Source organism: Psittacula echo (genome assembly GCF_963264785.1).
Source record: "Psittacula echo genome assembly, chromosome: 1".
Taxonomy (NCBI): domain Eukaryota; kingdom Metazoa; phylum Chordata; class Aves; order Psittaciformes; family Psittacidae; genus Psittacula; species Psittacula echo.
In genome coordinates, this window is record NC_137735.1 from 126,780,756 (window position 1) to 126,807,426 (window position 26,671).

Here is a 26,671-nt window from a genome sequence, read left to right on the forward strand (position 1 = left end):
TCCATAAAAGCAGCCTTGAAGATGCAACACAAGAAGCATTAGAAGCGATAGAAGAACAATAAAACAAAGAGGAATGCAAGTTGGTACAGAACATCTTTGATCATTATAAAGCTAATTATTTAGAGAGCTCAGTGTGCATGAATAGAGAATAATGATGAGTTTGGTAAACCCTTACCGCACATGTATTTGTGTGCCTGGAGACAGGGTGCTTAAGGAGGAAGCAACAGAGTGAAATCAAAGAGTATGCGCGTCATTCCAATAGCAGGATGGAAGGAAGGAACAACTCCCAATCTATCTTACTTAGAGGCACAGTTAACACTGCAGCAAACTTCCACTGTGCAAGCCATATATTAGCTGCCCTACTGCTACAAAATGGGCTGTAAATCTGTGCTGATATTTTAGACAAAAAGAAATCATTCTCACAAAGGTCAACGCATAATTTAAACAGTAGATCATTAAAAACTGATTTGAAATACAGAAATTTGCCTAAACGTCCTTTAATTTTCCTTGCTTGGCACAGCAAGAATTCCTTGGGCACACATGCATATTCCTGTAAGTGAGGAAAGCAGGTTACTGTTAAGTAACTAGTGTGCATGACTATGTGTTTTGTATGCTGAGAATATCTCTGTAGGAAAAACAAACTTACTCCAAGCCTGTTGAAATTGAGGCCAGTGAGTTTTAAGTTGTTCAGCCCTAGCAATGTCCTGCTTGGTTGCATCCAGTTGTGCAAACTCCTTCCTTGGGGAAGACTTTAGGCAGGGATTCTGAGGCCATGCATGGATTTGCAGCAGAAACGTGCTGCTCTTTGGAAAGAAAAATCAGTGTGATGGGCCTGAATCTGCAATGACAGAGTACGAAGCTGTCAGAGCTTAGTTGCAACAGCCCCATCCTTCCCAGGTCCAGGAAAGTGGCTTCAACTCTGTTCCCACCATGCTGCCCCCAACAAGCAGTTTCAGGTATTCCTGTATTCCACCAAGAAGTCACCGAGTGGCAGCTACCAGAGCAAAAGCTATGGTTTCAGATCAAGATACCAGCTAAATGCCATCAAAGCCAGAATTAGCTAGCAGCAATTGTACCAGCGTGTTGTCCAGCATCTATCTGAAGACTTCATAGTCACATTTTTGCTTGCTAAGATGTTTTCTCTCACCAAACATTATATCTGCTCTGTTCATCCTGTCCTTATTTATTACCTTGTCTTTTTCAGGGATACAAAAGACATTTTATTCTTCTGCTAATATTATTAGTTTCTTTCATTTGCTGTTGAATCTCCGGCCTTCAGACTGGAGCTCGCAAACCTCCTGATCTGGCATGTTTTAAAAAACCCAATTAATTTGCCCTTTACCTTGGCATCTCCTATCATGAATACAGCTACCGAGACACCTCACTCCACACCTGTGCTCTGTATCTCGCTGTTCATTATTGCTATGTGTTGACAGTTCTGCAGCCCATTTTCAATCTCCCCTCACTGGTTTCCAGCCTGATCTTAATTAATTTTTTCAGTAAGATCCCAAGGCATTATTTAAAATGTTCCCTACTGTGTATTGCTTCCCGTATATGTCTCCATTAGTCTCCAGTTTGGCTGTAAAAAAGCAGCAAAGTTCACAGAACACTATTTGCTTTTAACACACCAGAATCATTTACTGCCTGTGATTCACTTATCTGAATACTTGTAGATTCATAGCATACACTCTGTGTTTTCGATAAAGATTGAAGTTCCATCAAAAGCAAGAGGCACCAGCTAAATACAGAATTTCCATATAGTTTGGGTTTGGGTTTTGGGTTGGTTTTTTTCCCCTTTAGTATCAGAACCATTTTTCATTATTAATCAGAAAAGCAGTTAGGATCTAGGCTACCCACCATTTGGATGTACTGACTGCTGTGTATTCGGTCCTTCCAAATTATTCTACCCCTGCCTAAAACTTTGTGACAATTTTGTGGTTAATTCTCAATTGTCTCAAACGTTATTTTTTAGAGGAATAGCACAGGAAAAGACAGTTCAGCCCTTTAAATTCCACAAAAGATTGTGGCTAAACCCATGCCCATCCAGCATTTTATATTTGCCCTTGGATAGGAGATATTTGTGATGGCCCCAGGTTATGCTCTCCCCACAAAGTCCCACACGCCAGCAAGGTTCCTGATACCCAGACCCTGGCAAATGCCAAATACTGTATCCTGGAGATGATGTTGCCTCTGACTCTGGTGGGCATGACAGCAGAAAGGGGATGGTCGCTCTGCCCCTCTCCTGTAGGTACCACGAGCCAAACAGGATTGCTGCAAAGGGCAAAAGCTGCTCTCCTGCCAAGCAGAAAAGGGCTGTGGCTCTGCTGAAAGCAGCTGACCTCTAAAATTCAGGTTGCAGTCTCATAGACCTTTGGTGTAAGGGCCTGTGTTTCTTGCGTTGAAATTGCATTATAGAATCACAGAATGGTTTGGGTTGGAAGGGACCTTCAAAGGTCATTTAGTCCAGCCGCCCTGCCGTGAGCATCTTTAACTAGATCAGGTTGCTCAGAACCACATCCAGCCTGGTTTTGAATGTCTCCAGGGGTGGCACATCCATTCTTGCATTGTACTGAAATGCAGCCAAGTGTGTATACTAAAAAGATACAGACTTCAGTATTAGTACACGTGCTCTGATGATCAGAAATTGCTCCTTATCTGAAGTCTGGATTTGTCCTAATCCCACAGTGAAGGAACAGAAATGGCATAAAAGTTTGCTTTTGGGGCTTTTGAAACAAAATGTTAGCAGCTTGCATCTCTTTTGGAATTGATTGTGCTGTGTGGGGTCCAAATAGTTGAAGTATTTTGTCCAGGCACCATCAGTTGCTGTCAGTTGCTGAACAAGCAAATATGTGGAAGAGCTTAATGGTTGATTTTTTCCAACTGCTTATAGTGAATGGCAATTGGCATGCAAATAAAGAGATAAACCTTATGTTAGCTAAAAAGTTATTAAAAGGTTATGTTATGTAAGGTAACGTTTGACACTCCATTATCTCATTAAATTAAATTACAGGCAGATTGATTTTATTTCTTGAATGCAATATCAAAGGTGATTTAAGTGAGTTTTACTGCATTTCTGGGTGAGTTAGTTCAGGTTGATTGCTCTATGTGCTGTTTGGGAATTGTTTGTGTATTGTAGGTGTGTACATAATCTTACAGCTATGCCAACATGTTTTATAATAAAACTTTACACCCAAATTACAGCTATATAGTGTCAGGGGCTATTCTTTTTCTTCTTATTGCCTCTCCAGCCATGCATCCAATGCATGCAAAGTGATTTCTTGGCTTAGAAGACTTAAGACCATTGAACCACCAAAGAAATGTGAATCAAACACGACGGCTTTCGTGTAGCACTTCAAACTAGAAAGAAAACTGCAGAGCCTCTCAAATATCAAACTTTGGGGGTTGATTCATTCAGTGGGTCTGTGACCTGACGAGGCAGTATGATTAATTGCACACATATTCCCTCAGAGCTTTTCCTGCTCATGTTTTCTGCAGCAAAGATTGTTAGCTTCACAGATCGGTGCAGCAACTTCTTAAGATGCCTGAAAGGGAAAGGGTTGGTTTCTGATTGAGAGTTAATGGAGGAATAGCAGCTGCTCCATGCTGAGGGGGAAAAAAAAGGAAAAAGAAGAAAAGCAGCTTTTGATTCTCAGAGAAATCACACCCAGAAATAAGCTGATTGTTCGATAACTCCAGCTATAGGATTTCTGTCAGGGATTGCAAGAAAATATGCACATGATACAATAGGCTTCATAGTTATGAATTCTTCCGTGCTTCCTTTAATCTGATTACCTAAATATAAACCATGGCCTGAGTTTTTTCTTTTGTTATTAAGACACTTTCCCAGGTGTCTCCTTTTCCATGCATTTACCTTTGGGTTTAAGATACTTTTGGCCATTTAGGCTAAAGTTTGCAGAAACACAGATTCGTCAGGCAGCTGCCATATTTGCAGTGCTGAGCAAAGACACTTGCACAGCACCGTCCTTCCATTAACAGGCAATCCACACTGTCCAGCCATCATACCAGACCACACAGGTATTGAACACACAATTTAAAATGGTTTTCATTTTTCAAGTAAGGCCTAAAGCCCTAGAAAACTGCATTAAGCACTTCCTCAAGGTTACTTCATCTCTAGACCTTATCTATGAAAGGGTTTTAAACATTAACCAATGTTCCCTTTTCACATTTCCCAGCTGGACTGTGATGAGATAACGCAACAGACACTCAACAGATCCTTTCATGTAGTGTGTAAAATGAGCTGAGACATTTGATGGCTCTCTACAGACATCCCTGCTCCTGTGGGAATGACATGGAAGAAGCCCTGGCTTGGGAGCAGAGGGCTCCCAGAGGCAAACAGCAGCCAAGGAAACCCTGGGACCGGGGTGGGCAGGAACTGGCTAAGCCAAGGCAGCAGATGTATGGGGAGCTCCGTACTCTCACACCTCACAGACATCTTTGCCTTGATCTAGGACAAATCCCTCAAAACACACATGAAAGCACAAGTCTGGAAGCTGAGACCTGCACTTATCTCTGCATCTCTCTTCCTGGCTTGCATCTTGTGGCCTCATCCGCAGATCATATCCATTCAAATCCAGCAGGTTTGTGCCAGAGCACTGACAAAGGGCTACGTGTGTAGCAGAAATGGCAGGTAATGATCTTTAAAAACACCCCTGGATACCCCTATGACATCCCTCTTAGGCTCCAAGCATTTGATTCAGCTCCTTGTTCAGTAGATTTTCTAATGCATTGTGAAATGCATTTCTATGTGGGTGCTACTGGCAATACAGAAACACACAAAGCAGGAAAAGCATAAACAAAAAATGCTCCTATCACTTCAAGTTTTAAAATGAGCCTAAGAAGCTAACAGAGAAAGGTACTGTATAAACAAATTGATTTAATTGCACAACATGAAAGGGAAGGCAGGTCTTACTGAAGTGGAGCTGTAGACAGAAAGGTAGAACAAAATTCCTTGAAACAATGGCATATATTGAATAAACTGCACAAGCTGATTCTGCACATGGCTCTGCAAGAGCAGCTGCTCTGGCTGCAAACATGCTTCAGGGGAAAACACAAAAAACTGGAAATCCACAAAGCCAAGGGGGAAATCAGTGAATAATCCACTAGAAGGAAATCCCCAGCTTCCACGATCAAGCGTGGGGATTAGAAAGACATTTCTAAACCAGTGAGGTGCAGGCTGGGACAAAAGAGAGAATTTCAGGATGTTTTTTTTATTTCCCCTTAGCATCACATACTGCAATGCCAGCGAGACACTTCCTCCTTCTCTTTGCGTGCCAGTTCAGATGTTTAACTTGGGATGTTCATCTCTCTGCAAAATCATTCCTTATCATGTTTGTAACCATTACTTACTTCCAGAGGCCTTCGCAAATGGCATTTCTAACTGATTTAAAGATATGATTGCTGATCAAGTGAGCTGCAACAACTCAATTCACTTCTTGTCTTTTGCTCTGAGAACCAGCTGAACGATGCAGTCACAAAAGCTTCTGGAGCAAAGCCAGAGGGGATTTGGTTAATCTGGATTTGTGAGCCCAAGCTACTGGTTTAAAAATCGGTAGCAAATCTATGTCACCATGTATTTCCTTCTCCCTGGGGAAAACAAAGGATGTATATGTGTAGAAAATCGGGGTTATTCCCTTTATCTGTAAGAAGTTACCAAGAGGAAATAGAGGAGGAGAACTTGCCACCACCTTAACCAGATAATCAAACCACCCCACAGTGGCAGCTTTCAGTGATTTGCAGTGTGTGAAAAAGTAATGCATATTGAAATATACTGTAAGTAACCCCCCAAGCCAGACACACATGTGCAGTATTCCTGTGGGTTTGCCGAGGCAGTATTCTTTGCAGGACAGCACTTCCAGAAGTTGGCAGACTTTCATCCAAGATGTTGACAGCTCACAACCTCTCTTCATCCAGTATATCCAGTGCTATTCCTTTCAGCAGGCTGGGATGGAGAGTACCTGTATGAACCTAACAACAGGCACCTCCAAAGGGGTGGTGTTTAATGCAGAGGATCCGACATTTTTCATGCATTTTTTATCCACAGAACTGGAGGTGCCTGAACATGTGCAACCAACACCAGTTGGATCTTTCCTACAGAGTAATTGGCGAAGAAGCATCAAGTTCCTGCATCCATGAACAGATTTCCTTAACTTCCTTCAAAGGAACAGCTATCCCAGTGTGGACTGTGACCAGAGAACTCTCCAAAAGTCATATAGCAAGTCAGCAGGGAAGTGGGGAGCAACCTCCAATCGCCCTGCTGTACTCATCACAGGGCACCACAATGCCACAACGTGTACAAGGTTACAAATTAAGAAGCCTTATGGAAATCAGTTCTTAAACACACAATATGATTAATCTGAGATGGACACTGGGCAATACAAGCAGGTTTGTCACTGCGCCTTGTGCCTTGCTTTGACACACAGGGTTTCAGGTTTCAAATCTAGTACTTTTCTCATTCTAAGGAAATACCTTTCCTATGTGTTAAAAGCTTAACAAAACACAAAGTATTTAAACATAATACTAGTAATATCAGAGATTAGTACAATGAACAGTGTGGTTAGAACTGTGGAACTGTTAATGTAGATTAAAATGATTTGCTGGTAATCACATGTTGACAGACCCATTTTCCTGGCTGAGCCAGATGGCTTTTCTTCTCTGGTGCACACCAGCACTGCAAAGCCTGGTCCCAGGGGTGTCCAGCCTTGCAGCGGTGAGAACAAGTGCCACAAAGATACTCTAGTCTCAGCCACTGACTATGTCATGCAATGGATGTGCTCAGAGAAACTGCCAGAAATCTTTGCACTGAGCGAGTGGAATAGGGCTGGTACTCCCATAATACACAGTGAGGAGCTGGGACAAGCAGGGAAAGGCAACCCAGCAAGACTGCACGCTCAGCCTTGGATTTTCTGGAGCATCCCCTTGGAGTGACTCTGCATGAAATTGATGTCCTTGGCATGGGCAGCTCAGCAGCAAACACCCACAGCCCTACAAAGAGTTAATGTCCTTCTCCAGCAACCCCTGCAGCCATCCCTGGTGTCTGGTGACACACATCACACCAGGGCTCACAGGTCTCCCTCAGCAAGCACTTAGGAGCTTCACTGTTCGAGTAAGTCAATGGTAAAACCTATTCTTGCAAAACTCCTCCAGATCCCTGCTCCTTACAGCCTGAGGGCATTTTAGTGAAGAGGGTAACTGAGAGGGTCAAAGAAAAACTGCAGGGACTGAATACCACCGAGGCAGTAAAATTAGATCCACTATTTAATCACCATTTCCAGTACTTGTTTAATTCTGTAAGTAGCATTTCTGAGAGATTTCTACATATCTTCACAGTGAACAGGTGATGATGAAAGATTCTGTTTAGACAGAAGTTAGTCTGAATTTTAAATGGAAGTTCTACACAGTGAAAAAACACCCAACAAAATCAGCACAAGGTTATTTTAGTCTTAAAGCTTTTTCAAACAAAACGAAACAAAACTAAGGTTAAAAAAACCCCAAACAACCAAATTTTATTATTTTAGAAATACAGTCTATCATAAAATATGTTTAATTATTTACTATTAAACAATAGTAAAGATCACTTTGTAGAGATGAAATGAGCATCATCAAGGGCTTTTATAAACTGTCTCTCAATACCACTAGGAGCTGCGTAGCTGCTGTTCAGGGCTAACAGTGCACAGCGTATTTGGTGCAGTGTAGATGTTTTTTGGTAGAATATACTTATTTACTGCCATAGCAGGAGAAGCAATTAGCTGACATTTCATGGGGCAGCCTTCCAAGGGTAATCCTGAGCCAAGAGCAACTCCACCGTCAGATGAGACACTGGAAGGAGGCGCAGCTGGGTGCCCCTGCAGAGACCTGCATGTGCATCAAGCTGCCTCACTTGAGACCCTCTTGAAGGTATTTCTTCATCAGCAGCCTTGCCACTTACAAGTGCTTCTTCTTTTTTATCGCCTCTGCCCTGACAGCCAAGCTCTTGGCACAGATGGTCAGGACCACTATGAGGACTCCAACCAGGAACGTAACCAGGGGCCAAAGGAAGCAGTGCAAGAGGACAGTCTCATCATGAGTGCGCTTCAGCATCACATCATCTGGCCTGTGAAGAGGAAGAACAGAAGAGGTAGAGGATATAAATCAACTCGACATCATCAATTCATCATAAGTGGAAAGCATCTGCCATGGAAACAATAAAGATGTTTTATGTGCAACAGTGCTAGAAAATGATTAAGTACACTGTTTCATTCACTGGTTTCATTTGCCCATCTATCACCAGCACTCGTGGCAGGCCATGAGGGCTTTCCACTTGCAGTGTTTACAGGATAACAAATTCATTCAGATAAATAAATAAATGAATAAATAAATAAAATTTATACTTGATGTCTTCCAGGGGTTGTGGACCTCAGAAACAGCGTGAGAGATGTAATATAAAACTGTGGACTGGAAAACCACTCCAGCAAAAACATAATACCAGGCAGCAGTTATACATATCGACCTCAAATACCATCAGACACTGTGCAAAGAGTTTAAAATGCAGTTAAAGATTCCCTTTTAGCTTTGAGCACTGATTTGTCCATGGAGCAACCTAGAGGCTCTTGATGAAGCCCTGGCTGCGGTTTGGCTCTGGATAGAGAGCCAGTCCTGTCCTCAGCATTGCACTGCTGGTGGCCCAGGCTGGAGTCTGCACAAAACCTACTGCCAGGATGACTCCTGCCCAGTCCCTGGGTGTCAGAGGCTCCCAACTGAGCTCATTCCAGCAGAGGCTTCTTCAGGAATAAGCTGTGATTTGGTACTGCAAACACCGGCTTCTCAGCAGGCTTGAGGGTGCTCCTACACGAACACTTTTGGGAGCCATCCCTGAAGATCTGAATGCCCTCCATGCTTCCACCAACAGCAAACTAATACTGTCATGGCTGAGTCTGTGACAGATTCATGCATTTCCAAAGGGAGGATAATAGCGAGGAGAAGGCATCTCAAGAGGTTTGGAAAATCAGCTGTGCCACATGTCTCAGAAATTGGGAGTCCATATGCCTCTTCCAAGTCTGGGAAGTTTGCTGGGAATTCTGATGGCAGGTTTTCCTCAGCTCTGTCTCTTTCTGCTCTCATGCAGTGTAACAGTTATTAAATCAGTCCTGCAGCATTTGCATTTCACCACTGCTTTCCCATCTATAGCCAGAGACATGCAGTCTGCTGGAAAACTGTAGGCAAAGGAAGGAAACAGCTTTCTCTAATTAGGAAAATATGTAAGTCTTGGCTTATACTGGTCCTTACTTACATTGAATATTCCCATTCCATGTTGCTGCATCAACACTACCTGACCCTCCTGAGCAACAAACCTAAAATCCTGGCAACACAGGCTCATAAAGCTGGGTCCTGGGAATTAAGTTCTCGTAATGCAGTGGCACATGGGAACAGATACCTGAGCAGCAACTGCTGTTTCTGCCTTAACAGTTTCATCTTGATAAGAAAGTAGCACTAAAAACATCCCCTGTAGGAGACACAAGGAAAAATTCATTTTCCTTCACCAAGAAGTTAATTATTGAAGATGCCTGCAAATCTACAGGAGTTTATCCATCCTTAAGGAGTCAGTGGAGCCAGATCTCCAGGCTATTCCCAAACCCTGATTTAATTGAACCTGCATTTGCATTTGGGGGTCTCTCCCTCAAAGTTGCTGTGTGGAGGCTCTCTGCACCGTGCCAGCCCGCATGTCCCCAGGGCCAGCAGCACCACACGTCTCTGTTTGTGTAGCAACGAGCAGAGTCAGACTCTGATTATGAGCAGCTCTGCTACATAAAAGTTGAAACTCAGCAACGTAAAAAAAGATCAAAAGAAACCCAGGTGTATTCAATAGTGGAACACATGAAGTCTGCTCAACCCAAACCCTCCAGACACGTAATCAGGCACATGTGGAGACCATAAATTGAATAAAATAATATTAACTTTATGGGCACACACTCACCAGCCTATGCCATATAAATGACAGCACCCAAAGAGAAAAAATCCTTTCACAGGAGGTATAGCATTGCTTCCCTCAATTTTACTGTACCATCATCTGTGTGTAACAGAGTGCTAATTGGCAATGAGGCCATAAGGAGGCAGCTTTCAATCTTTGCAGCTCTCAGCTTACAAGTGAAGTTGACTTTTAAATATTCTTTCTAAAGCAGATACTAATCAAAAAGTTCAAAAATAAGGGGCAAGAAAGCAAACTAGAAAAATGGATTCAGTGAAGAAAATTGTGCCTGGGGAGAGCAGGATACCCCTTTGACTGAAGCTTTAGGTATCTTGGCAAACTTCTGTACCAAAGGTAGCAGAGACGGATGCCAAACGCTCATTACGGGTGCAACTGTAACTCTTGCAAGTTAGTAATTTCAAAGAGTTTCCCTTTTGGAAAAGAGTCAAAGACTTACAGAGGCCTTTAATGAAGCCTCAATTGGGATATTGAATCCCAAGTATTCATTTGGGTTCAGATGGATATTATTGCTATTCTTAGCTACAGCAAGATACCCTGTGCAATTCCTGCATGGCGGAAGATGTGCAGCAATCTGCTGTCAACTGCTCACAGTGTCTTTTCAGACAATGCATTAAGTTATGACTGGGTCACCCAAAAATACATCATTAAATGACTATTGACACCACATTTAAGACATTAAATGCCCTTTCTTAGTCAAGAGGAGGGAGAAGCACTCCTGGAGGGTGACCCAGCACATGGGAGAGCTCAGGGACCCTCTGGGATGCAGCCTCTCTGTACTGACTCTAGGTAACAAAAAATGGTGGGACAAATCTCAGCCTTGCTCCTACTTGATTTAATCTCTGTGGTTATTCCCAAAGAACTACTGTGCTTTCAGCTGCTCTTTATCTCATCCTGCATTAAATTTGCAGTGCAGATAAGCACTGCTGGACTCCAGGAGTGAATGGGAAAAGTTAATAAAGACCGACATCACTGCCAGCATACAGACTCCATGCTCCTGGATGGCAACATCTTGGTTATCTTACTGTAACAGCCCATGGAAACTTATCAAGATCAACTTTGGCAGCTTATAATGCCATTCCTTTGCATTTCCATCAGGACCAGCTCATCTTTCCTGCATCTGCTGACCCACATGGAGATATTGCAGGGTGTAGGGGAAAGGAGTGCGGAGTGCTGGAGTGGCAGAAAGATGATGCAGAGAATGAGAGCCTGAGCTCAGTGGTGCCCAGTTGAGGAGCCCTTCCCTGGAGATCCATCACCAGAGCTGACAGCAGTTATGGAGAGTGCTCTGGAAAATGCCTTAGAGGGTGTAATGGCAGCAGGTCCCAGTCAGACGCAACTTTTATAGCACAGAGAAATACCTGAAAAGGGGTTATTGAAAAAGAAAATGGTTGCTATTTTCCTTTACAAGGTAATTCCTTTTACCTCTGCTTTTTGGAGCTGAGATTGCAAACAGCGACGAGTAACAGCTTCTAAAATGAACAGGGAAAATTAGCCCTGCTGCACCCTCACAATGCACTGCACGAGATCCTGAGCCCACCACACTGCTGCCATAGCCCAGGACTGGTGCCAGCAGGGAGTGACCTGAGAAGGACCATCCAGGCAGAAGAGCCTGACCAGGAAAAAGACCCCAGCAGCACATGGTTCACACTGGACTTGCAAATCCACAGTGAGAGCAGCCTGAGGAGCAGGGTCCGGGCAGCCAGATGTCCTCTGGAGCAGGAACACTGCAGCCCCAGCAGCCCTGTGGCTCTGCACAAGATGTGCAGAGGTAACTACAGGGGCCTGGGGGGTCCATCACGGCACACATGCTGTGCCCTGCAAACAGGGTGACTGGATTAACCCCCAAGTTTTCTCTTGCTTTTCGGAAGAAATGGGTAGGGAGACACAAGGGAGTCACTGGTAAGTCCCATGCCAGCAGCCAGGGACTGGCATGGCAGGCAGTGTGAGTGAGGACCTGGCTAAGTACCTGAAGAATAATCATGCTTGTGTTTGTTTTCAGGTGATCTGTGTCAGGCTACAAACCATAGGTGTTTCATGTGAGATATGTATGGTCTGAAACAAAAGACTGGTGAAAAATTAGGAGGTAGAGGGAGTTAGAATCAGAATTAATCAGAAGAATTAAATATAACAAATTCATCAGTGATTAATTAACAGGTTAGCCTGCAGAGGCTGGATTTCACTTCTTCCAGCTCTTTGCTATCCTCATGTGATGGCATCAGTTTAGGGGAAGAGTTCCTGAAGGCGAACTCATGAATTCTTGGGCAGAGCAGAGCTGCCACCACCACCATGGGAGCCTCCTAAGGAACTGGTGAGGTGCACGGAGCAGCTTTCCTGCAACATCTGAGTCTGCAATGTTTGGGTACATTCCCTAGGACAACTCCGAAGCAATCCTGCAACAAACCCTGCTGAATAAGGAACAAAGTCTGCTTGTAGAAAGTACCCAGAGCAGCAGCCAGGACTGCAGAAGCCCTGCCTGGCCAGTGGAACACATCCATGCTGCTGGGCAGCTCACTGCAGTGTCCTTCTCGGGGCTGAGACTGTTAGCGGGGCATGACATCAGCCCTCCTCGGGGACCAGCGAAAACTGGATCTGTCGTGGTACAAAATGCTTTGGCTTTCACTCCAAGGCTCACACGGTGATTAATACAAGAGAGCTGCCCCACAAGTGTTTGAATCAGAAATATGCATACAGAGATACTTGTCTTGCCAAGCACAAATGGAGAGGATCACCAAGAAAGCAAAATCACTGACAGCGAGCCCTGAGTTTATGGGGCCTGTCACAGCTGCTTCTGAGCCATGAGATAATCACGATGGCTGTGCTATGGGACAAGAGTAGCCAGAGCTAGGCTATGCCAGGAAGGCAGAGCCCCAGCTTGGTGTTGGCACCATGATAGAGGTGATGAGGAGTTCAGAAACCAAACATCCTGTAGGGCCTTCAGAAGAATGAGCCTTTGGTGGTTATCACCTGCCCATGGAACAGAAGCACACAGCAGCAGGAAAACACTGTGTCCACCTGGGAATGCTAGATACAGGCCAAAGGAACAGAAACTCTTATCGATAGCAGAAGCAAGGAGACCAGGAGCCTGGAAAGGAGCCACAGAGCTGCTGCAGGAATGGCAGGAAAGAAGCTGGGCAGAGAAAACAAGGGGAGGGTGGCGGGGGGGGGAAGAAAGATGTATTTAATAGGGAAGCAACAAAAAGAAGAGAAGAAAGAGGGCTGTACTTCCACAGAAAACAGCCCCTTTCCTCAGGAAGGGAAATACATAGCTATCCGACATCCAAAACACAGTAACATCACTGTTTGGTTTTGCCCAGCAAGACCAGCTTGTATCGAAACTGCAGTTTTGACTCTCTAGCTACTCTTGTAGAGGTGACCTGCCAGTTCCCAGAGTCTGAAGGCCTCCTGTTTGGCTTGGAAACACAAAAGGAAAGGTGTCCTTGTTCCTGGGGAAACCATCTCATGACAAAGACACAGCTTTGCTAGAAGTCCGCACAGCATCTCTCCCATGGTGCTGAGACAGCGGAGCTGAACCCAGAAGAAGCATGTCATGCCTGGAAATGTGTTTCTTTTCCCTGTGAAAATCAGCAGGGAAATAATAGCAAAGATATTTCCTTGTCCCTGCAAGTAAACTGCATTTAATAAACCCACCTTTGCTCTACGGCATCCGTATGGTATTTCAGTTCAAAGAAGACCAGAGGGGTTGCACATATTCCCCCTAAGCTCGGTCATGGACCATCTCTTGTTTCAGGTAATGCTGCTGTTCACATATCTAGTATATGCAAAGCCTCTCAAGTGGATGCATCTAAACTCCTAACACCAGTTATCAATTCACAAATCAGTGGCCGGGGCAAGAGAGAGGCCTACTGGGACAAAAGGGAGAGCAAAACCTGAATAGTTTCAGGCGCTGCTCAGGCATTGAGACTTGGTTCTGCTGCAAACAGCAGTGGCCACTGTGAAGCACAACCCCCAGTGCCCCACAGCCCACAGGGTGAAAGAAGAATAAACAAACTAAAAACAACCCTAAGGGAATCTCTACTTTCACTATGAAAACACACCTTTCCCTTTCACTGAATAGAGATGGAGGGAGGGATTCTGTTCTCCTTGCTTAAAGGTGAGACCAGTACTTATTTTTAGCAGGACTTTGAGCTTAGAGCTGGAGCCCTGTGGGGCTCTGACCAGGGGTAACTGGATTAGTTGTTGCATGATGCAACACATCCCTGTTAGGTGCTACCAAGCAGTTCAAACAGACACTGGGTAAAGCAAGCCTTCACCAGAGCCTTCAGAGCAATTAGTAAATGTCATGGGAAGAATAGCAGTGCAGGATTACCAAGAAGTCATGCAGGACCAAAATTTACAAGCACATAAACCTTTCAGTCATCACTTTTGCACCACACCATGCGATTTATGAGACACAGGGAAAGCTGACAGAGGCAGGGGACAGGGAAACCTGACAAATGTTTTTTGTATTCAAACAGTCTGGATTTAAAGATGTTTTCAATCTGCACACAGTTATTTTTCCCGGAATTATTCACATCCTTTCAGTATGACAAGCACTCATGAGTATTTTTCCCCCTATTGTTGCGAGACACAGAGATCCTCAGCTGGAACAGCTGCACATGGAGGCAAAGCTGCGTCTTACTAACAGTAAAGTCCTTTCCCTTTCAGCCCTGACCACTGCTCCACAGGTTACACAGTAAAAGAAAGGATAAGAAATGGCAACACCCTCTTCTGATTGGAGGGAGTTAATTTGGGAAACTTTGTGAAATACTAGAACACACTGAGATTTCTGTTCCATCATTTATGAATGAGAAACCCTGCTATCAGAACACCTTTGGCTTCTGCAGATAATTATTCCCAGATAAATGGCCTGCAGGGTATCCCAACACCATACAGGTTGGCATTAATCACCAGACAGTGTTTGCTTTGCAGATCTCAGGTGGATTTGTATACAGCATCCTACAGCAAACACAGGGAAGTATAAAGCATGGCTGGCTCATCTGCTGCACTGCAGCAAAGAAACCACAGAGTGTACTTGCTATAATGGATGAGTCCAGAGATAAAAAGCAATAATGCCACATAAATGAGCCACTAATAAGACCTGACTTATGTTGCTCTGCGTGTCTCTGCATGGCATGGATTGAAGGGTCTGAGGTGATGGAGATCTTGGGTTTTCTATTTTTGTTCTTGTTGTTGATGTCAATGACACCTGGAATGTGAAGAAATAAAGTGACAGGGTCTCTCCCATCCCATACGTTTCCTCAGGGCTCCCACTTCAGGGCATGCAGCTGTGACCATTATCTGCAGGTGTTCATGATTACAGACCCCCTGGAACACCGTGTGAGATCCAGAACACTGAAGCAGTAGAGCTTGATGCCTTCTCAAACCTTTGGCAACAACCTGAGAACTTTATCTGAATGTGTCACTTATTTTGTGCTCTGAATCACTGGGGGTTGGTTTCTTCTGGGCATGGCTCCCTTCAGACCGGAGTCTCATCATGTCAACAGACAGACACCTTCACCAGGGGTCTGGAAAAGTGACTTTGTCATACAGCGTGCACCACGTGGCCCAAAGCTAGCCAGAAGAGTGGGACCCTAAAGGTAATTGTCTCTGGTGGCAAAGCAAAAACCTCACTCTTCAGTAAAATCCTGAGCTCCAAGCTAAGCTGTGCTTTGGCTTTCTAAGGTCAATGTCACGCAGCTCGTTATGTTGGGCATCTCTATGTTAACTGAGAATGATTGAAATTGCTAAGTCTGCTTCTCACGCCTTTTGTATAACTTTGAACTGTACAAATGGCATCACTTGTTCTTCTCAAAGCAGCCTGCTGAAATGTGCCCCCCCAGACTGAAGGGCAGTCTTGCCTAACTGTGCCCTCCTCATGCAGCAACAATTTTGAGAATGATGCCAATTTCAGTTCAATGAAGAGGAGATGATGTTCATTCGTTGATATTTACCTAGAATTTTACTCTTGTTAGTCAGAAGGGAGTATTAATATTGCAAATAATACTTACTCTAAGGAACCCACCGCTATATTCCGTATGTTTTATACAGACTAACACAGAGAATTAGCTCATCCATACAGTTAAAAAAATACTGACGGGAAATACACACACTTTATTACAAAGTGAACAGATTTTCCCCTCAGTTTGTGTGGTTTTGATTTCTTCATAAGTTATTTAGTCATTGTAACTCTAAAAGTATACTTAAGCAAGCACATTCCTAGTCAGCAAAACTTATCTTTTAAAGTTCATTGCCATCTCCGGAAGAAAATAAATGGTGTACACATTTCAGCTTAGACTATCTTCAAGTATCTCTGGCAGCAAGCCTCCCTTCTGCTGTAAATAAGTTGTTGTATGATCAGCAAAATGCAGTGTTTCAAGGCAGACATTGCATTTGGCAAGAACATTTAACAGTAATAGGATACAGCAACTATAAGGAAAAAACTTTGTTTGAGTGCTGCTCAATTCCTCAGTGTCAACCTACATAAACGACAGATCCTAGGTACTGTGCAGCCTCAGAACAATTTTGCTTTTGCTTCACATGCAGATGTGATGTGAGAACCAGCTTCCATAGCTCTGGACACCGACCACCTAGGTGTTTGCACCTGAGCAGATCACCCTAAGCTGCTTTACAGGAGAGAAATAAATAACTCTGGGCATCTGACCCCTATTAGGCATTTATTTTTGCTAAGACGAAAGGCTGTGATTTCTCTCCATTGACTATAAAAGCTGATTTTCACAGCACCTTGTCCTACCACCTCAGGTGAATCCTGGCTTCCCTGCAGAAGCTCCCATGTTTCTGACTATCCTGCTCACTCAGTCTCAGCTGGGTAACTAGCAGCACCTGCCTGCCTGGAGATGCCAAAACCATCACTCGGCTGCTGCTTAGCAGATGCAAGCATTGGCACATTGTGGTCCTTTCCAGGCCTGATGTCACTACACAGGGAGCCCTAACTTTTAACCTCTGCATTCTGTAGACAGTGCTTCTTTCCCCACTATGAGAAATAACTTGGTTTTGCTACCGAAGTACTGGTGGTTTCCCTCTGCAAAAAGTTAACCAGGGACAGCAGACTGTCAGCCTGGGCATATCAACCAGGTCTACCGTCTCCCCGAGGTGGGGGGGGACAACAAACAAAGCCAGCCTAGGACAAATCTGAAGCTCCCAAGGCACTCAGGAGGCCACCCACGGGAGAGTCATGAATCTTTCCACCTGCTACCCTTGCTCCAGCTCTCCAGCTCCTCCAAGGTCCTAGCACACACACTGGCACCCACTTGCCTCCCGTGTGCCTTAATAAACTTCAGTATCTGATGCCAACACTCCCACACTGAGCCCTGAATTGCACCTGCAAGCCCCAAGCTATTCCCACCTAGATCTGTCTTGTCTAACTTCCAAGGGCTGGTGGAGTAGGACCAACCTCTTCCTTTAGTCCCTGATGTGGCAGATACATATTTGAGTTCTTAACTTAGCAACCAAGAACAGCCTTCCCAGCTTTCAAAATTACTCATTCTGATCAAACTAAGTACATGTCGTATGCCTCCAGAATTGGAGTCTAAACCCCATAAAACCCTGGCTGATTTGGAAATCTTTACTATTTTTTCACCTCCCTGTCTACATGGACCTATCATTCCAGTCACTGCTGTTCTCCCAAGTGCTCCCAACATGCCTGCACATTGTGGTAACCTTTTATTCCCCAACACATCATTGTCAGAAAGAGATAGGCAAAAGGATTCCCTCCCCCTCCTCCTCCCACTGAAAGAAGGAAACAACACCTTATGCTCGTGTAAGGCACATTAACTTCAGTAGTAAAAGTAAGAACTGAAACAGAAGAGGAGATGCTTTAAGTTACAAGTTTCTACTCTGCAAGCGTGTATGAAAACTGGCAGTTCTGTGAATGTTTATTACACATATCTGATTAATTAATCCTCTGTGAACACAATCCCTGGGTTGGTTTGTACTGTTTACTGATCTCCCCTTTTCTTCCAGCCCCTCATGAACACAGTAGGATTTCTCTTCCATGAAGGGAAGAAACATCAATATCCAAACCAGAAATTTGCCACATAACTGTTAAAAGCCAAGACTTTGCCTTAAAATTACATGTTCTTAAGGGAAACTTTCCTCAGAGTTTCATATTTTTACTTTGAGTGGTAAAAACTCTTTTCCACTTTCTATGTAGCTTTTCATCAATACAGTCGTCTTACAAAGCTCTGCACTAAACTCCGTGTGATAAACCACATCACTCTATTGCTGTGTATGTTTATACATATGCATACATTTATATATATTTTCAAACAGAACCAGTGGACAGCTGTTAAACAGATGCGTAAGCACTTCTGCTATGCAAATGTAGATTACTCACCTCAAGTGCTGGTTAAAGTAGCATGTAAATGGTTGTGAACCCACTTTCTTCTTCCAGTATTTCTGCTTGTACGTGACATTCTCAGAGTTCTCCTGATCGTCTCTTGTGCAGGGAGGGATGTACGAACACTGCCAACACACGTTGCAAAACAGAGTTACTTCTGCGTTCAGGAACACAGGACATCACTCTCTCTGCGTTTTCCTCACTATAACAGTGTGACGGAAATGAGCAAAAGGATAAATTCAATCTTCAATGAAACAAAAAAGAAAAGTTAGCTGAACTTTACTTTAATTGCTAGTTACTCCCTGCAGGTACTGGAAAACATGCCTCCATTCAGAAGGGAAATAAAGGCTTTGTCCTCTTTTGTTCCATTATCAAACCAACCTGCCACATAACACCTTGGAGTTTTGTGTGGTGAATGTAAAAATGATCATTTAATTTTGATGTATTCCTAGTCCGCACATGGATTAGATTTGAATTGCTTCCTAGTTTCAGTGAGGCACATAATTGCAATTTTTTTTTACCAACAGGCTAATAACCAAAATATTCCAGCAGGCTTTCCCAGGTGATGGAATATCTGATATGTGGCTGATATCTACTGGCAAAAGACAGGTATTCTTGCACTGTTACAACATGGGGAAACAAGCAGAGAAAGTTCAAAGCCCCAATTCAGCAGAAAGGCTCAGCAGAAGTCAACAAGGGTTGAGCATGCAGCTGAGCTATCTCCAGATCTCACCCTCAGACATCTGCTTCAAAGCCCAAAGAGATCAAGCGAAGTTCCTGCCCCAGCTTGGTGCACTTGAGGCTGGGTTTTCAGAGACTCCACTCTGGGTCACCCACAACGCACATACCTTGTTTCCATGTCACGTCTTTGGCACACCACCCTCCCTCCTAGACACAGGGAGTGAAACAAGAAAAAACAATCCACTGAATCCAGTGTTGGTAGTTGCAGGATCTCACTGACCAGGCACAATCCCTCCTATTTTTCCCAGGCATTGGTACAGGAGATCATTACGGGAGATGTTGAACCAAACTGAGTAACACGGCTTAACTGGTCCTTTGAAATCATCAAGGCTTTTCACCCTGGAGGACACATGGACAGCAAAACTCCAGGTACACACATAGATTTCTAATTCCTTTAAAATTGGGAGCTGCAAGCAGAAAAATGTGTCTGTGAAGGTAGCTGAAAAGTCCCTTAGGCAGGATAAGGAAGCAGGAGGTGCAGGGGAAGCCCCTAAAGAAATCTCCACATATGATCACAACACGAGTTTCTTCATAGTACCCTGAAGGCAATAACAGCAAGTAGAGAGATACCCCCTTTAACCTGAAAATAAAGATAAACATGACTCACTGTGACTGCTTCCTCTCCCTCTCCATCTGGTGAGGTTTCACAGGGGCCTACCATGTCCCACGCTGCTCGCTATACCCAAGCTGTACAGACCTACAAGTCGATCTCTACTATACAACAACTAGAATCTTCACCATTCCAGGGGAAGGAGAGAAATACCAGGATCTTATTTGCCTGATCATGTAAAACCTGACCACTTCTGTTGGCACTCACAGTGCTGCCAGCAGCTTCCATGCTTCAGACTGGAACAATTCACAAGGTCCTGATTGTGGCTTTCAAGGTGAAATTTCACTTACAAGGGCCCCTGTTTTCACATAGGCCCACATTGGGTGCTACCATGGAACAAAGCTTCCTTCAGCTCCCTATTCAGATGACCCTAAACAAGGATTGTCCCACTGCTGAACACAAAGGACAGAAATGACCAGCAACATCACTCTGCTCCAGGAACCACAACACAGGATTTATCACATGCAGTTGTTTCTATCTTCAATAATATTCCTTAGATGGCAGTGGTTTTGGTTTGGTTGTGTACTTTGGAAGCACCAACCACACTCCCCTTTACTCCACGCTCCCAGCACGCAAACACATCTATGCAGCAGCTGGATGGAGTCAACAGTTTCAGCACGCTTCCCTCTCTCCTCTCAAAGGTTTCTTCCTCGTGGCTGAGCCTACTCATCCTCTTCTATGAAAGTGTGATCACCTCACCTCTCCTCTGCTGGCCAAACTTTCTCTGGGTCCTTCAGAGACCTTCCACCTCCCTCAAATGGGGACAATAGTGAATAAGCTCTCTGTAACTAAAACTTCATAACACTCTTTGCACAAGTAATTCCTATGACAGCTATCAGAAACCATGCTGGATTCATTTCCCTCTGTTCCTCTTTATCTTCATGTGGAAAACACAAAGGAGACATCCAGGGGTTTGCCTTAAAACGATGGGTCCTCCTTGCTTGAGCCTGTCGAGGATTAACAGTCTTGAAGAGGGAAATGGTCCCTACCCAAGGTGAAATCTTCATCATATGAATCCCAAGGGTCACCCTGAAGCATCTTGACCTGATGAAGGTTTCAAGCCATAGTGAACACCCAATGTCCAACTCCATTGTGGACTTATCATGTGCTGCATGAACACTGGAGCTTGTTTTCTTCCCCAGGAGGCCAGCACAGATCCCACCAACCTGACATCCATTTTGGCCCTTTCTGATCCACACGGGTGGTGGACCTCTCTTTTCTCAGCCTCCCAAACACACGTCTTGGGGGCTTTGCTTGACCAACTGTATCACTCTCCAAAGCACAGTCAGCAGGCGGATAAAAGGCAATCATAACCTGGCAACTTTTGCTGCCACGAGTTGGTGGGTGAACCTGAAATGACCTCCCGCTTCGGCAACATGCAGTTTCTGAAAGGTTAATTCTGCAGTCCTCCCCCATGAGACACAGCATGAAATCCTGCCATCAAAACATGAATAAATGCCAAGTGTTTGAAAGCAAGCTGGGATGCCTTGTGCTCAATCGCTGCTCATGCAGCAGCATCTATTTTCCTTTTAAGTGTCTCACCCTGCATTTCTTTGATTTATTTTTTCCCACTTCAACAAGTTACATTGAGGTTGGAGAACAGCTCTGGAGATCAGACATTCAGAATAAATCTAATGGAGCCAAGGTCTTTTCAGCAGACCTATTGGTTCACGGTGCAGTAATCGCACCTCCTACGCTATGTCATACCAACGATAAAATTATTATGTAATTCAAATACAGTCTCAATTACACAGCTCAAAATCATTATCAGGCTAACAATATTCTCCCTTCAATCAGAGCCAGTGTTTAGATAGAGGAGTCAGGATTTAATTCAGTAAAAACGTCAGCGAGTAACTAATATACCTTTACACTGAGGTTTCGTAAGATCTGTATCTGTGTTTGCTGCTGGATGCCGCCACACCAGTGTCCCTGCAGATGCCGAGGAAGAGTTCTGGTCCTTCTGAACCCTTCATCAGAGCAGATATTCTTCCATATCATAGAAAAGAGATGAAGGCATGAACTCTTGACCATGGTTTAGCTTCCAGGTAAAGCAATTCAATCACACTTCTATGAAAAAGAAGTCAGACTTGGTAGGCTCTGAGGGAAGCTGCCTCAAGCCTGAAAGGCACTATCAGAAGACAGGACCAAGACGGTCCTGAATGCAAACGCACGTAAGAGCCCAAAGTAGAAGCAAGTCAGCATATCAGAAGACAAAGCGGTTGCACTAGGAAGCAAGTCTTCAGCCTCAGCTTCTCCTAGCTTTATGTGTGAGCATCTCCGCATGTTACTGGGTTATCTTCATGGCCTGGAAGGGAAGTAGCGCTGCCACAACCATCCCACCATAGCAGAAGATGAGCAGGCAGACTCGCTCCATTAGTATAAAAAAAGTCTCCTCCCAGCTGACTGTACCCAGGGAGCTGGAGCTGAGCGCCACAGCTGGTTTTCACCTGCATCCATCAGCACAGACAAACCCACCAGGGGTGATCAATCCTGCGACCCCTCACAGAGGCTCAAGGCAGAGAGAGGCACCCCAAGCAAGACAGGAGGGTGGTGGGATTTATGGGGTTTGCCTAAAAAACTGCTAGGCAGCATCTGCAGTGTTTGCCCATTAAGGGCACCAGCTCAAACACAGATCTGATGCTTCACCAAATGCACCAGACCCTCACAAAATTGCTGTAGAACTGGGCATATATTAAGCATCCTCCATCATGGGTCATACTTAAGAGAATCCAAAACCTGAAACCAGTTCTATTTACAAGTGCACAGAAGCAGTAACGGTACATCACCTTGCCAGGGTGAGTGGATACAGGAAGAAGTACAGCAAGAGCAGGCACAGATGCGGAGCATAGACAAGGAGTCGCAGCTGGCTCCTCTGCTCCCCTGCCCAGGGATGGAGACAGGGAGAACCGGGTCCTGCTGCACAGCTGCTAACATCAGGCTCACCAGTCACCGCCCTAAAAGTTTCTCAACAGAACAGTGGGCAGGTCCTTCCGGCCCTACACTTAACTTCATGCGCAGAAAGGGAAAAGTCTAAAGAGCCAGAGAGCAGATATTTTGAGATGCTGCTGTGCCCCCCTATTATTTTACCCAGCCAAACAGGTAGCCTGATCCTTGCACTAGCTGTGTGCGCTGCTGAGGGACTTGATGGCCAGAATGATAGCGACAAATTGACTTTGGAATTAATCCCCCTTAAGCCTTATCTCAGAGATTATTACTGCTACGAAGGCAGCTGAAGAAAGGCACCGTCACTCCACTGAAATTCCTTCTTCTGAGACAACAAGGGAAAAAAAAGGAGAAAAAAAAAGAATTCCTCAAATCGCTGATACTGGATACAAATGTAATCATGCCTGCTGCCTCATACATACATTTCTGGATTAACTCTGACCCAGCTATATATAATCCTTTAAGAGCTAAAATGAATCCTGGGCTGTACAATGATGTGATTAGGAAGCAAGCAAGAAAAATAATTAATTTCTTTCTCCTAGCAGCTAGACCTCACTGGAACAGCCAGATCTGAGCTGCCAATGTGGTTATGCACCAGCCCACTGCTATGGAAAGTAGGAGACTTTTAGTCCAGTACTCTGGGGACTTTTGGAGCAGAGTTTAGCTGCCAACTGATTCAGTATTGTGTGTTGTAAGGAGCCTGAGCTATGCTTTTCTTGTGTTATTGATTTACCAGGAAAAATTGCTACCCACAAAGAGAAGCAGCAGAACAATGTAAAATTTGAACACTGTTCAAAACAAAATTGGTCTTTTGCTTCAATTCCAGTTAGTTGGAGCTGATCAGCGTGTTGTATGTCTAATCGCATAAACAAGCAAGTGTGCTGCAAGAAGGCAATGGGCACAGGAAGGGTTAAATGGCTCTCCGTCAGTGTTCATTCATAAATATAGACTGGATCCCAAGCATTAAATCCAACAGATTCTTACTCTGTTGCTATGACTGACCTATTTCAGGATAAAATCCTGAGAGCTTTTAAGGTCGGTGTGACTTCAGGACAAAAATTAAAAGGAGAATCATCTCCACAGACATTAAGTGAGGGGAAAAAAAGAGAAAACCAAAGCAGCAGCTATACACGCTTCATTCCCTTAAAAGGGTATGTTTTCCTAATGAGACCTAAATAACTTTTCTTTTTATTCTATACTGGGTTTACATAAGCTTCTTAAGGTAAGGAAAAAAATTGCAGCGCACTTTTTTCCGTGTTGTTTTCCACTTAGTTAAATTCAATTACTACCAGAGAATGCGGTTACATCAAAAAATACATCCTTTCTGCTTGGTCTCATCTGGTAAATCACATTTAATCCTCAGCAATCAATATCCCAGGGTAAACAGCCAACACCTAGAGATGCAAGGTGCAAGCTAGACCAAACGGGTTGGATTTGTAAGAGCATGCAAGTGCAACACACTGCCAACACACAGCCCTGTGCTTATTAATTGTTAAATAAAACATACGCTTCTGAGTGGCATTTGCAGGCACGGCTTCTGAAGCTCTGGGTGCCTCTCTGCAGAAACTGCAATCCAGCCACGGGAAAGGTGCAATCCTCCTCTTCCCACCAGACTTCTGGGAAGGCAGAAGAAATAAAACCAAACCAAAACTCCCTGACTGCTCAGAGACACATTGCGGTCAGAGCCCAGTTTGGATGCCTGTGCTGAAACTCAGGATCTGCGGGAGCTGGGAGCCCAGGCGTGCTGGTGGCACTGCTTACCTCTCATCTCCCATCAAAAGGGTGGCTTTTCTCCCGCATTTCACCACCTACCCGCTGCCTGCCTGAAGACTGAGAGAAGCTGAGAGAAGTACTGGTGCTGGGGCCGCTCATGATGCGTGTTTCCATAACCACAACTCGCTCTGTGGAGCCTGGCAGCAAGCACCCCCAGGGAAAGGTGAAGTTCATAAAGCTCCCCCACAGGCCGATTCATCCACTTTGCTACCAGGCACCATCCAGCTTCACTGCTCACCACTTCTGAACGGTGTCAACAATTTAACCCAAATCCTGTCACGCTTCTCATCTTGCTTCTCACTCTGTTGATTTTTGCCCCGACCACCCTTCCGAGCCCATAAACTGCCAAGGGGCAAAAAGCAACCCATGAACCCCAAGTCTGCAACTTAATCCAAGAAACAGATCCACACCAGTGTAACTGTGACTGTGGAGATGTGAGGCAGTGCATCCCAAACTGGACATGGAAGTCTGCTGCCCAGCCCCTGTGCGCAGACCCCTGTATCATGCTTAGCATGGCTCTTGGTACTGCACTACAGCCGTATCTCGGTCAAAGAAATTTCCTTTTCCAACACCCTCCAGGTTTCAGCTTCTTTCAGGAGGTGGATTCTGCCACAGGTTTTATTTTCTGGAAACTACTGAACAAAATCTGCCTCACTTAGGCAGCTTGCTGGCAAAGTGAGCTGTACTGAGCATGAAAAGAAAAAGGAGAAAGCAGAATAACTGCCTTTAAAGAAAGAAAAAGCACAAGTCGCACACTGCCTTCAGACTACCCTAGTTTGCTGGAAGATGCAACTTTAAAGATGCTTCCATTAGGTCCGTTTTCATGTGGGTGATGGAGAAGTTTGAGAATCCAAACAGCACAAAAGAAACTTCTGTTCCAGCACAGCCTCTCCCAGCGCCCCATCTGCAGCTGCTCCATTACAATTCCAACTCGAGCCCTGGAGATCGGCTCTGGGAAGCCCCTCACCCTGTGGGACACCCACAGCCACAGCGTCAGGCACTGCTCGGACAGCCCTCCCAGCCAGCAGCAAGTTTCTCCCTGGTTTCGCACCAGCATCCCAGCGGGGTGCGCTCAAGGAGCCTGCGGGCTGGGGCGGCACCACTCCCATGGCTGGAAGGGAGAGCTGGGTCTGCATCTGCTTGGGGAAGTAGATACATAGATACAGATATACAGATATCTATACGGATATAGATATCGATATATATATATAGTTACAGATATAGTTAAATAGATGCAGATATAGATATATATAGATACAGATATATAGTTACACACATATTTATATAAAGATATGCATATATAAAAATATATATGTATAGTTATAGAGATAGAGGTACAGACACACTGAGTATAGTGTTATACTATACTGTATAGAGAGTGCATACATATGCACTCTATATATGTATACACAACACCACATATATGTACATGCATACCATGTATAGTATGTTTTCATATATAAATATATGTACTTCTTGTTGAGTAGCAGCACAGGGACATTTACGGGGGAATGCCCTGTGACTTCATCTATTCTCCCATCAGAGAAAAACCCGCACCCGAGCGGAGAGTTGTTGGAAGGGCCCCTCTGGAGCAAGTCGAGCACAAGGGGCAGTGAAGGGGCAGTGAAGGGGAAAGGGTGCAGGATTTTCCCCTCGGGACGCGTCCCTATAACCCCCCGTAGCCCGCATTTTGGGAGCGCGGGTCTCACCTTAGGGTTGGTGCGGAGCTGCCGCTCGTCCTCATGGAGCAGGGCTGGCGCCGGGGAGCGGGAGGTGCGGACCAGGACCTGCAGGCAGGGGTACCGAGCCGTGCCGCGGCAGGCGGCCCCGCAGGAGAAGGTGCAGGCGAAGCGCTCTCCGAGCTGCCGCACCGCCAGCACAGTGCAGTTGGCGGAGCCGCCGCCGCCCCGCTCCTGCAGCGCCGGGCGCAGCCAGCAGCACCCCAAGCCCAGCAAGGACAGCAAGCCGGCTGCGATGAGGAGGAAACCCAGCCGCATGCTCTTGTCCTCCGCCTCCGTGTACTTGTAAACCACCCGGCTCCTCGCCATCGCTCCGTTGCCGCTGGCATCCGCCGCCGGGCAGCCGCTGCCATCGGCTAAAGCTCCCGCCGCTCCCCGCCTCCATCCCCGCCTCCTGCAAGCGTGAGGAACCCACGGGGGGTGGCTGTGCGTGCAACCAGCAGGCGAAAAACACACCCAAAACTCTCTAGATCCATAAATAAAACCCTAACGTAAACCCGCTTGACCTAATTCAAGACCCTCCGGGG

The 26,671-nt window shown here is 45.1% G+C and overlaps 1 protein-coding gene across 1 annotated transcript; it reads right to left on the bottom strand.

The window, feature by feature from the left end:
* Window positions 1–7,941: 7,941 nt before the first annotated feature.
* KCNMB4 (potassium calcium-activated channel subfamily M regulatory beta subunit 4) lies at window positions 7,942–26,453 on the bottom strand (the record flags this gene model as incomplete). Its single annotated transcript, XM_080628572.1, has 3 exons — window positions 7,942–8,110; window positions 18,336–18,463; window positions 26,115–26,453. The coding sequence occupies 3 exons, from the start codon at window positions 26,451–26,453 to the stop codon at window positions 7,942–7,944; spliced, it is 636 nt and encodes a 211-aa protein (XP_080484698.1).
* Between the last annotated feature and the right edge of the window lie 218 nt (window positions 26,454–26,671).